This window comes from Natrix helvetica, assembly GCF_964273705.1.
Source record: "Natrix helvetica genome assembly, chromosome: 1".
Classification (NCBI taxonomy): Eukaryota; Metazoa; Chordata; class Lepidosauria; order Squamata; family Natricidae; genus Natrix; species Natrix helvetica.
The window spans coordinates 39,070,272-39,083,518 of NC_138548.1; the positions used below are offsets into that span (position 1 = coordinate 39,070,272).

The 13,247-nt window shown below is 36.8% G+C and overlaps 1 protein-coding gene across 6 annotated transcripts in view; it reads right to left on the reverse strand.

Annotated features, from left to right (window-relative positions):
* The window catches only part of TRAF3 (TNF receptor associated factor 3), an 86,250-nt gene that overhangs the window by 12,497 nt on the left and 60,506 nt on the right, over positions 1-13,247 (reverse strand). For 5 of the 6 annotated variants that reach the window (XM_081968172.1, XM_081968168.1, XM_081968170.1 and 2 more), the window contains 4 exons: positions 13,140-13,220; positions 9,848-9,922; positions 6,173-6,265; positions 2,802-2,942 (listed from right to left, as the gene is read on the reverse strand). In XM_081968172.1, coding sequence (XP_081824298.1) covers positions 2,802-2,942; positions 6,173-6,265; positions 9,848-9,922; positions 13,140-13,220 — 390 coding nt within the window. The remainder of the gene's footprint in view (positions 1-2,801; positions 2,943-6,172; positions 6,266-9,847; positions 9,923-13,139; positions 13,221-13,247) is intronic. The other variant, XM_081968173.1, reaches the window with a different exon arrangement.

A 13,247-nucleotide genomic window follows, 5' to 3' on the forward strand; every position in this document is an offset into this window, starting at 1 on the left:
AGGTCTGATTCCTAATATTTAGTGGGCCAAGGCGTATCAGTAGGACTTTTGCCCCTTACTTATATACTATTCCATAGTGCCATACAGTAGTCTCTATGTGATTTACAGTGTCAGCATATTGCCCGCAACAATCCAGGTCCTCATTTTACAAACTTTGGAAGTATGGAAGGCTGAGTCAACCTTGAGCCCCATCAGGATCAAACTCCAAGCTATGGGTAGTGTTAGCCTGCAATACTGCATTTCAACTACTGTACCACCACAGCTCTGTTGTATTTACTAATACAATCCATTGCCCCATACAATTTGAAAAAGAAGAAATTTTAACTGGAAGCAACTGCAATCACAGGATTTGAAGTTACAAGTATTACTGTTCAAACCCAACTTAGAATATTTACACCAACTATAATATTCTGTAATGTATCTATATTATTACAGTAGGCAAAAGAAAATTGTAAGTGATTTCTGAATCATTCTTGATCAGTTTCCATCACTGATGACAATTCCTAATCAGTTTCAAATTATAGTATTTTACAGATTATATTAGTATTTGGTTAAGATTTTTAAGCAAGCAATTCATTTATTTCATTTAATCAAGTGTACCCATAAGTTGCAAAATAACTGGCCAGGATTTCATCTTGATCTAGAAGGGGAGCAAGAGAAAACTTTTTGCCTTTTGCCCCTCCCTCTGCCTAATTTGGAGTGAGTCTGAAGTGGTTTGTGTCTGGGGGGGGGGGGGAGAAGCGAGGCCCCAGAATAACAGCAGCGGAAGGCTGCTTGGGTGCACGGCGGCAGGGAGGGAGGCAGACACAACCAGCCGGCTCCTCCTCCTGCCAGCCTCACTCTGGGCAGCGTCCAGCATGGAAATTTTAAGGGATTTTCAAGGGCTGAATTTGCAAACTAGGGTGCATGGTGTGGTACTGTGCGTGTGGTGAGGACACGGTCGAGCTGCTCTGAGATTGCAAGCCACTATGCTGTTACTTGGGATGCAACTTTCTTCACTGGCCCTGCAGGGCAAGCCAGCTTGCGGTCCCCGAGAGGGGCGGGCTGCATGGGCAGAGCGGAGCATTTCTGTAAGGGCGGCATGCCAGCAGCAGGCTGGGTGGCTTGCTCCTCCACGATCCTGCTGACTGCCATGGCTGGCTGGACGGATGCTGCCCGGAGTGCGAGGCTGCCAGGAGGAGGAGCTGCTGCCGCCTTTGCAAAAGGAGGCCATTTGTGCCAGCAAAGGTTGGTCCAAAATGGGGGGGAGGAAGCATGAGCGGTGTACGCATGTACATGGGATAGATTCGTGGAGGGTCCGCCCATGCGCAGAGGCTGTGCATTGCATTATGGGTGCTGGCACGCGGGAGTGTTGGTGTGCACACGTACTTTGGGCACGCAACAAGAAAAAGGTTAGTCATCACTGGTATAGACAAAAGGTTCTCCTCGCACATATGTGCTAGTCATTCCCGACTCTAGGGGGGCTCATCTCTGTTTCAAAGCCGAAGAATCAGCGCTGTCCGGAGACGTTTCCATGGTCATGTGGCCGGCATGACTAAATGCCGAAGGCACATGGAACACTGTTACCTTCTCACCAAAGGTTGTCCTAGTTTTCTACTTGCATTTTTACATGCTTTCGAACTGCTAGGTTGGCAGAAGCTGGGACAAATAACGGAAGCTCACTCCATTATGTGGTGCTAGGGATTTGAACCACCGATCAGCCGACCTTTCTGATCGACAAGCTCAGTGTTTTAGTCATTGAGCCACCGCATCCCTAATATAGACAAAGATGTCTGCTTTTCTCAATTACTCACACATTATAGAAAAAAAGGTACTCTCAAATTCTTTCCGTTCACTGTATCACGGAAGAACCATACTGAAAAGTATCTACTGTAAGCCAGTGACATTTCAGAATGACTTTCCTTCCATAATTATAACATTTGAAAAGTCAGTGAAAATATCGCATTTTGGCAGACTTTTTTTAAAAAGATACAAAATTGCTGAACAAGACATATGATCTAGAATATGACCTCAATAGATCGTTAAATCACACAGCCATACTTAAATTGGGCTATGCCCTGCCTTTCTCACCACAAAAAATCATTTAATAAAAAGTTGCCCAGAATGTATTTTCTTTAACAAAAATAATCAAAATATGTAGAGAGCTGTACCTTTATAATTTTAACCCACTGTCTTGGGGAAAAGAAAGTCATAAACAATAATCATCAGCCTAACATACATACAATATGTGTACAATTTACATTAATAAATGAATACCACTATTTGAGGTAGAAAAGTGACATTTAAACGCATTTGGATTTACAAATAATGATATACATTCTCACCATAAAAGCTGTACCTGTGTGTTTTCATGTAACTTCATGAAGATAATCAAGAAGGTGCTATCAAGATGCATCTACATTGCACGGCCCTGTTTTCCTGAACACATACCCTGTTTCCCCCCAAATAGTACCTCCCTCGATAATAAGCTCAATCGTGCTTTGGAGCACATGCGCTAAAATAAGCCCTCCCCTCAAAATATTGCAAAACACAGCAGCAGCCATGAGGTGACTACACTCGCCACCTCCTGCATCTCAAAAATAATAAGACCTCCCCGAAAATAAGGCCAAGTGCTTATTTCGGAGGTCAAAAGAAAATAAGACCCTGTCTTATTTTCAGGGAAACATGGTATCTATTCACAGATAGCTTATTCCTGGGGAAGTGTTTAGGTTTGCAGACTTGACTACTCTTCAACATGAAAACCAAAACCTAAGGAGATGGTTTCTGGGGTTTTTTTAACGAAAGAAAAACCAAAATTTTACCTGTAAGTGATGTATTTTAGTTTCATTACTTCGCAGCATTTCCTTCTGTCTCTCAATTTCTATTTCAAAGCTACAGATTTGATTATGTAAGGTTTGTATGCTCTTGTTCTTTTCCAAGCTTTCATTTTGGAGCAAGGCCACCTGAAAAAAAAATCCTAAAATTATTCCTCCAAATGTGGAAAAGCTTCAGCTATCTCTCATGATCAATGAATTACAAAAGAAGTAAGATGGAGATAATTGTATCATCCTGCTTTGTCTCTTAAACAAAATAAACCTACTGGGGATGTGTTCTGCGTCCAGAACTGAAGCTATTGTATGTAGTAATTAAGTGAAACTACAAGTGATGAAAGCCAAAATCAGCCTGTAATAATTTTATGAATGAAATCACACAAAGGAAAAAAAAATGAGAGAGGGAAAAGCTTTGTTGATATTCCCAGAAAGTAATCAATCCATGCTTTTGTTTCCTTGAAATTCTCGGCCAACTTTCTAGACTTTTGATCCATTTCATAAAAGATGGCTAACTAGTACATTTTATTCACAGCATGTGTCACCCACGAGAACTTGCACATGCTTCATCACTGTATTTCCTTCCCTAAAAATATCTTGCACCTGGAATTCAGCCCTCTTGTCTTGCCAAAGGCACATTCTATATACTGTATTTGAAACTGAGAGCAACTAGGAAAAACGTTCATGTAAAGTAAACTTTATTGAAAACTGCTAAGGATAAATATCTATGATCCATCCAACCTGGCCCTGACTATCCATAACAGTAAAAAACACACCAAAATAGACAAACATCCATTTTTCTACCATTAGTAATTAAACTGTGTAAGATCAACTAACCCTTCTTTGTTTTTTTTAAAAGAGGATGCTCTCCTAACACCTTGCTCTGGAACCCAAACAGTATTTGCAGAACGTTGAACTTTAAAAAACACAAACACACAAATGAAGATGTATGCCCAGGCATAGAAAAACTCTAAAAACTTTATTTAGCTTTCTTCCTACCGTTTCAGAGCCAGCCTCAGGCAGATTAGGTAACCTTCCAAGGTGGGATCACACAAGTATCATTCACAACCCCAGAAGTACTGCTTTATATTCATACTAAGTTCCCCTGCTAATCTCAGCTCTATGAATAAGTGTTTATCCTAGAATTCTCTCAGGGAACACCCAGTGTACCTGTTCACATATTCTAGTTTAGGATGACAAAGCTACAACACAATATCAAAGGCAATACAATTTGCAAGAGATGAGATGATTCCTGACTATTTTAGAAAGGATGCATATAAAGATATTCAGATTCTGCATTGGTACTTGTTGCATGTAATATGGTGCTGGACTCTGTAACCCTTTAGATGTTTTTTTTAACTGAATACTGGATTCTATTGCTTTGGGCAGCTGGCCCTTGGAATCTAACAGGTCCCCAAATGTGCAATAGCATAACATAATATCCTGTGTCTTTTTTCATATTCTATTTATTAAGACAATCCGGATAACATAATGTTTCAAACTTATCACATATTAACATTTTCCCCAAACTGGTGCTTTCCAGATGTTTGACCAATTCTCATCAAAGGCCATGCTATCTGGAAATCCCTTTGGAGTTGAAATCCAACATAACTAAATCAAAAGAATAGTATTTTGAAAGAAATGTTACATAAAGCTTTATTAAAGATGAGAATCAGGCTCAAATTTCACTTTAGATTATCAATATTGACACTTGAAAGCCAGTCTAATTTTCTTTTAACAAGGCACTAGCATCACACTTCTGAAAAAAAAAGTAAGGCTTGAATTTGTAACTTGGCTCTACCCATACAAAACGGTTTTCCAACAAAAATGGCAAAGCCCACATTTCTGAAGAAACCATTGTTTAATTGCAATTTAAGTATGTCAGTCAAGTCCTAGGGCTGTTTTTTTGAGATTCAAAGACAAAAAATGTTTCAGAATACCTATCTGCAACTCCTTAAACTAAGCACATCTTTTCTCAGGATTGTGAAGGAACAACTATGCACTACTGGGAAAAGATAAATCTGCTTTAAGCGACTGCAGATGGATATGGCAGGGGTATCCTCATGCACTCTAAACCACGTACTTGCCTTTCATCTGAACAGCTGTGTTAGATATCACTTCTACCTTTGAGCCACCTTGAACAGAAAACAGTGTTTTTATATATTTCCTATTATGTTACTGAGATATTCTAGGCTTACAGAATACTAGAACAGAAACTGTACTTTGGTGAGGTAGCTGAGAACTTTGACTACTTCCAGAAGAATTGTTAATATTGTATAATATTGTTAATATTCCAGAAGAATTGTTAATATTGCATATGAAGAAGATCTCTTATGCCATCTCTCCATTTTGCCTGTTTTTCTTGGAACACAGACAAACCATTTAATCAGAAACAACAGAATAGAAGCACAACTCTCTAAAACATGAATGTTCTTTGGCATTCCCCTCAGTGGGGATAGAGATGGAGTAGAAAAGAGAATTCCAATGTCAGCAGTGATACTCATTCCTTCTCTCTGAAATACTTAAGGTATTGTGAGAACACACACAAATATTTCAGACATCTGCATGGGCATTAATGATTTTGAGAAGGGCAGAAATAAACTTTAAATTGATTTAGCTAACGTCTTGATTGCTACAATTTAAATAGCCAATACTGACTTCTGTTATTGGGATGGAAGGAAGCTAGCATCATGACTGGTGAGTTTATTTCATTGCTATATAACATAGGACTACTGATAATGTATATTTAAGGAAGTCTAATGTTAAAAATGTATATGGTAGAGTGTACTATATTTATTATTATATTTGTTATATAAGGGGAGTAAAGAAGAAAGAACAAAAAGGAAAAGGACTGGAGTTGGAACAATTATAGATAAGTTTAAGTATACAATTTCATGATCCAACAAGTAGAACAAACCTTACTTTGCAATAAAATATAGCAGAAATTAATTCTGTGAATGATGCATTACAGTTCTATGAGGAATAAAAGAACAGAAATGCAGTAACATTTTCTGGCACAGCCTCTGTCAGAGATGGTTAATCAGTTGTAAATGATAAAAGTCTTCAGCTCTATTATTAAAAGTCCCCAACTCTTTTCTTAATGAGATGAACCCAATGGGAAGTATTTTATGAGATGCATCCAGCTAAAAGCACAATATGAATATGCCACTGATTCATGAAAAAACTACTTCAATGTTTATTTTTAACTATGAGGCAGTTTGGTTTGTATCTGCTCTTAAATTTAAGTCATTTCATTGCCTTTAAAACTTAAGATACTTAGATAATCATTCTAAATTCCAGAATTTTACCTGTGCTCATTAGTAAAATATATTAAATATGAAAGATAATGTAAGCAGGAGATTTACCTTATTTTCTAGACAATTACTCCAGTCTTTCAATAAGTCTACATGCTGCACTGCTGAGGTGGCTTCGTGTGCTTTAACTTGCTGGTTTGTTCCCTGTGACAAAGAATATATTTTAGCCAGCTTCATTTCTTAGCAAACCTACACTAAAGTATAGCATTTGCCCATCTATAATTGAACAATATTGTATATTAACCCACTGATGCATTTTTCAAACATATTACTGGAGACCCATTTTAATAGAAAAACAGTACAAATAACAACAGAGATTCAACTTTCCAGTAATTAGTGATGCACCAAAAATGAAAATTTAAAAACGTGACAACTACGTTAACATTATTTCAAATCACATTTCAGAATCTTTTATCTAACTGAAGGTTACATAGTATATTTTTTTAAAGTAAAATGTTCCAGAAATGCTACTCCATAGCAAATAATTACCTCAAAAAGGGGCAAAAACCTTGCCTTGCTATAATGTTGCCAATATTTCTTTAATTGATTGTGAACATCCATTCATTCTCAATTAAACCATCTCTTCCTTTTACTGTTTTACCATGCAAATGTTAAGTTCCCTTATCTTTATAGCAAACTCCCCTGGATTTAATATAAGCACCTTATATTAAAGCCAACTAATGGGTGCTGCTGCTTCCATCTTTGTACATGGTTATAGAGAAATGAGTAGAGGAAATGACATTTTTCTTTTTCTCATCCTAGTAAAACTGGAGTTATCCAATTAAGATAGTTTACAAGCGATTCAGTCAGACAAACCAAAAATGTTTTACAGAGCCACTATTATATGATATGACAGACATAAACTTAAAGGAGTCTAGACAAATTCACTGTTAATAAAGTTAATGATGATTGTATACCACTTTCCATGAAAGAAAAGGAAAATATAATTTTTTTTCTAGAAAAATCTAGTTGGTTATGGAATGATGAGATAACAAGACTATTGGCTCTGAGATGTTTGTATGATTGTAAACTTCTGTGGCAGCACCAATCTCAAAATATTAGTCAGTTAAGATTGGTGAAGGTCAGCTGGGCTGCCACTGATCGCCAGCAGATCTGAGACCTATAAACTTGGCGGGAGAAGACAATGGCATAGTACAGTGATGCGCGCGCTGGCCAGCTGAGTTCACCCTTTTTTAAAGCCATTTTTCGCCCTCCCCAGGCTCCAGAGGCTTTATAGGAGCCTGGGAAGGGCGAAAACAGCCTCCCCCGCTCCCTGGAAGCCCTCCAGAGGCGTCAGGAGCCTCCGGACGGTCCCTGAAGCCTTCGGAACGCTTAAAACGACCCTCTGAGCAAACCAGAAGTCACTTCTGGTTTGCTCGGAGGATCGTTTTGAGCGCTCTGAAGGCTTCAGGGACTGTCCGGAGGCTTCCCTGATGCCTCCGGAGGGCGTCCGGGGGGGGGCTGTTTTCGCCCTCCCCAGGCTCCTATAAAGCCTCTGGAGCCTGGGGAGGGCAAAAAAAGCATGTAAAAATGGGAGGGGGAGCGCCTGTAGTGCACGCATGCGCACTGGGGGTCGCGCATTGCATTATGGGTGCGGCAAGCCCGCACACGACCCACCTGCGCTCCCCCCACTTATGGCACGCGAGCCAAAAAAGGTTTGCCATCACTGGCATAGTATATCATTACTGTTGTTAAGAAAACTACATGGATATGTCCATGAAGTTATAAAAATTGAGTTTCAACTCAATTACCTTCTATCCATGACAGAAGAAAGAAAGGACAGGCAGTTGGACATTATTAACAGTGTGGTTTTAAGGGCAACAGTTGTAGCAGTCATTTTCTTAGTTATATTAAAATTCCACAGGAACAAAACTTGATGGACTGGATCAAAATTTCTAGGTTATCAAAATGCTTTTGTACAGAGACATGCAGTTTCAGCTGAATAGACTGAAAACAGTCAGACCCAATTCATCTACCCCCCAGAAATAGCAGCACTGCCTGCTTTAATAAAATAAAATTCCCTACTCTAAGGAATGTACAGAACACTTCAGTGCTTTAGACACAATATAGTTCTGCATCTTATATGATTGAAGAAGAAATTATAATATGAAGTACTTAAGGAAAAAGCTGCATTTGCCTCTCCTTTCTGTCATACTTTAGTACACAATGGGCTTGGCCCATTCATGGTTTTATCTCACCTCCTGGCAGATATTTTTTAATTGGGAATTTTTAGGTCATTATTTTAACTTTAACTTTTTTGGGGTATTTTTAGGGGTTATTTTTAATACTGTTTTAATCGCTTTACTTTAAGATACAGTTTATAGCCTCCTCATCTAAGTATTTAAGGATCTGTGTATTTATATATTTATTCCTATGTATTCCTTGTGTTTTAATTTGACTGTACACCGCCCCGAGTCCCTTTTGGGAGAGGGGGCGGTCTAAAAATCTAAATAAAGTAAGTAAAGTAATACTTTAGTACACGTCATTTTGATAAAGTATTATTATGTAGAATAAATTGCAGATGTAGTATCCTTATGTCAATATGTACATTGTGTTTAATATATTCAAACTATAGGTAAACACATATAGTTTCAAACACACAACATAAAAATAAAGGAAGAATGAAGCAATGCTAACATCACAGTCTATTTCTTCTTAGAGCAAATGTGTTATATGCAAACCACTTAATGTTTTGATTTTATCACTCAATGCTATTTGGTGTCTAGAGCCTTTTAGAAGAAAATAGTTTATTTGTCTTGTTACATCTTACTGATCTTATAACATCATTACATGGAAATACAGCCCCATTTTAAACAGTGAGAATGATAGCTCTGAATGGAACTTGGATTACACTACCCATCCTTTCCAAAATATTGAAAAGTGTTAAACTATGGGGGACAAAGTATTTTGTAGATTCAACATTAGATTTTAAATAAGGTTACGCCACAGGTCACATGGCTACAAGACAGATTAGAGAGAGAAAAATACATGCAGGGATTTTATTTCAGTGAGCTACTCTTTACCCTTAGCCTTTTTAATATAATTTTCTTGTTGGAATTGAACACTGATATCAAATAAGCAATTTACAGAAAAACATGTACTGCACAACTTAAAATATATACATAACATAGCCTTGCTAAAAAAAAAAAGCCATCTTCTACTATACTAATTTGTTTTTGCCAATTTCACTCTGATTGTCAAAAGAGTTAGACAAGTCTGTTCGCATTTACAATAATATTTCTAAAAGATTTGGACTGGCTAATATGTTTAGTTTTCTTGAGCACAATCCACTAAATTCTGAATCTACTGTACGTGGAATACATATCCAAGCGAAATTCACAACAGTGGAAGTTATACACGTTTTTAGCTTGCTATGGATTTGATTCCATTCAAACAGGAAGAATTGAAATGTTTCTTTTCTAAAGAAAAAAATGTATCGCTGAAACAGCTGAAATAATTAAAGTCTGCTTTCTTGAATTTAAAAATGTGTCTTTCATATTCTAAATTTGATATTCAAAGTTCTTGAAACCATTTAAATTTCTATAGTATGAAAAAAAATAAAAATGACATTACTATAAATCCAATACGAAGCTTTTAATCACTCAAGCAACTGGATGCATTTTCTCTTCATGGATAACAAGAGACATCAAGTCCAGTCCAGAGAGTTATTAATAATATTTTCTTATTGCAGACTTTCATCAAGTATATAAATCATTATATACTGACCTGAAAAGTGCAGCCATAACGCTTAAAACTACAGGTACTTGGGGCATTAATACATTCTGACAAATGTGCATTCAACTGTAATAGGAAAAAAATGTGAGTTTTTTTGGGGGGATGGAAAATGTATGCATAATAAGCTTAAAAATATATAGGGGATGCAATACAAGTTTGTATTGTGATTGATTGGTTTTAGTTTATTTTAAAACCATGTGTTCATATTACCTCCAGTTGTACTTGAGAGTATACATATACACATGTAATCACAGGAACATTCCAGTGGAATATACAAATTGACACATTTACAGTGAAACCTAATCAAATAATCATTTCAGCTAATTTCAAAAGGATTTCAGTGTGTTTTTATCAAAAAGCCAATTTTTCAAAAGGCACATTAAGTAACCTTGTGGGCCAATCATTCTGGATAGAGGTTTCACTGTATTAATGCACTTCCCCCTCAGGCTGCTTCCCAAATTTTTAATTCAAAACAGATTTTCATGCAAAATTCCAGTGATAAGAAAATAGAACATTTTGACAGAGACTTTAAACAAATATTGCATGAAACAAACATGTACATTTGTAAATTAAATTTTGTATTTACTAAAACAGCACAGAGAAATAAAAATTGTTTAAGTAACTACATGTTGTTTCACACTGCATATATATAACTATCCTAATAGCTAAGAGCAATGGAGACTAAAGTAGATATAAGTCAAATAGTAAATAAAGAAATGCGTCTTTATTATTCTACAAAAAGCTTTTGGATCCTCTGAAGCAGGGGTGTCAAACTCGATTTCGTTGAGGACCACGTCAGGGTTGTGTTTGAGCTCAGGGGTGTGTGGCCAGGATGGACATGGCCAGCACAATGTCACTCAACATTTTCACTCCGTGAAAACAGAGGTTGGGGATGCCACTCCATTTTCTCTGGCAGAGAGCTCCAGGAGGCCGTCATAGCCGAAAACGGAAGCTTGGCTGGCCATATGCAGCCTCCCTGAGCTCTGTTTTCACTGGCAGAGGGTTGCAGGAGACCATTGTGGCTAAAAACAGAGCCCGTCAGGGCTGCATGCAGCTCTCCCAAGCTTCATTATTGCTGACAGAGGCACTGTGGGCTGGTCCTTTGCTTTTTTTAGGGTGGGCCTACAGGCCAGATCTAAGCACGCCTTGAGTTTGACACCTCTGCTCTAAAGCATCACTGAATACGGACTACTCTGAAATCATGGCTGTCTGATACAATGTCAGTGGTCTCTAACATGCCTTGTTCTTCAGCTCTCTGCTTGCATCTAATGGAGATTTGACTCAGGATCATGGAGTCTGTAAAATCTCCACAGCTCAACTTCTTGTTTATGGCATATAATAGATGAACGACAAAAAACAGTTTTAGCTTCACCTCACAGCATAAGAATAAGGATAACTGCAGGTAACATAGGATATGCTTCCATTTTTGTAAAGATTAAGAATTTTTTTAAGATGCTATAGAAGTTGACGGGGAGAAAGTCCAAGAAATGCAACTTCCTACAGTAATTTTTAAATAGAGAACAACAGCCAATCCATACTTCTCAAGAAGTAATTCTTTAAAATTGAATAATATCATCTAGAGAAAAATCTATTCAGTGTAAAGAGAATGGCACAAATTCATTTTCCTGAACATTATTTTTCCTTCCAGACCTCACAATTTTACTTGGTCAGCTTCATAGAAAGAAAGCTACCTCCATTTTTTATGAACTCATGCCCCGTGTCCTACACATATTTTTTGGTTGGAGTTTTCATATTAGTGGGGGATTTTCAAGGCAGTGGAAGAGATTACTATTTCACTGTTGGTAAATCAGCTGACTTAAGCAGTCAAATAAAATAGCTATTTCTGCCATTTCAGAAAATTTTGGATAAACTTTGTTTATACTCAGTTTAAACTCAATAAAATTCTCCCACAAAAGTATAACCTCAACTATGATATTGGTATATAAGTTTTATTCAACTGTAATGATTTTTCTGAATTTATTAAATATTCTAAACATTACTTGCTTATTATAAAACCTGATCATTTATAAAGGTCTGGCTGAGGAATTTTGGGAGTTGAAGTCCACAAGTCTATTTCTGACTGAAATCTAATTCCCAGTCACTACTGAAACCACCAAACCTTATTAACTTCAGTGTAAATACTAAGCATTGTGGGGTGCTTATTTTACACATAATTCAAATACATCTTCTGAATAGTTAGTTCCCTCCCTGATTGAAACCTGTTTCCATTGGGTCAGTAGACCTCTAATAAATGTTCTATCAAAAGAAGACATTGATATTAATTTCAGACCAATAAATACACTCATCATACCATACCATTTTTTTTCTAATTAGGGTCAATGAATATGATTATAGTTATACACACTGAAGGTGAAGCATCACATTACTTCAATCAGTTGCATAGTAATTCAAGACATTACCATTCATTTGAACTGCAGTTAAAAATTGCTTGGCAGGATATGGAATGCTAAATCATCTACCTTCAGGGCTTTTTTAAAAAACCCAAGACAGTTTTGGAGTTCATTTGGAAAAGAACTTTGGGAATAAAATGACTAAAAAGAACTGAAGAAGTATTGCCAAGGAATGATTAATATATCTCCTGCACTGATTTTTGCTTAGACAGACCAAAACAAACAAACAAACAAACAAACAAAAGCCCCTCCTCTATCTCTAAAGGTAGTTTTTAAATTTCATTTGAGGAGAATTTTCATCCTGTATGAATGAGTCACCTTTAATGTAGGTTGTAGGTATTTGGGCTAGATATTACATTACATGTATATTACTTTAGCTCCTAGTACAAATAGCTTTTCAAATCAAAGAAAGTATTGGAGGAAATAAATAAAAGTTTGTACGCTGCTTTCTTAGAAATGTTGTGCCCTCATGATTGATTGAAGGCAAAAATGAGAGATTATGAATTTAGTGTAATGGCTCTAAATTTACCAAGAAATTACACTATTCTTAAAGTCTCCTATAATACATTCATTGCAAAGCACAACCAAGTTTTTCTGATATCCGTCACAATTAAGAGTTTTAATGCAGCATATAATAAGGGTAAAGGGAAAAAATTGTTGCAATCACTGCAGATGTTTGTTTACTTATCTATTTAAGAAAATCACAACATTTTATTCTGGGAGCTTAGAACCTTCAAAGTTAATTTCAGCAATAGAAAGAATGGTTCTCTTGTTTTTCAAATGTTTTGGAACTGCTTCTGCAAATTACTATTTCAACAAAAAACATTCTGCTTATCTGATTTTATAAAAAGCTCTGCAATATGATTTTTTACCTCTCTTCTGAGGAGTGCTGAAACACTGCACTGATGAGGACATGTAACCATTACAGAAGGACAGTCTGCATCTTCATGTTTCTAAGAAAACAATAGGAAAAGTCATGT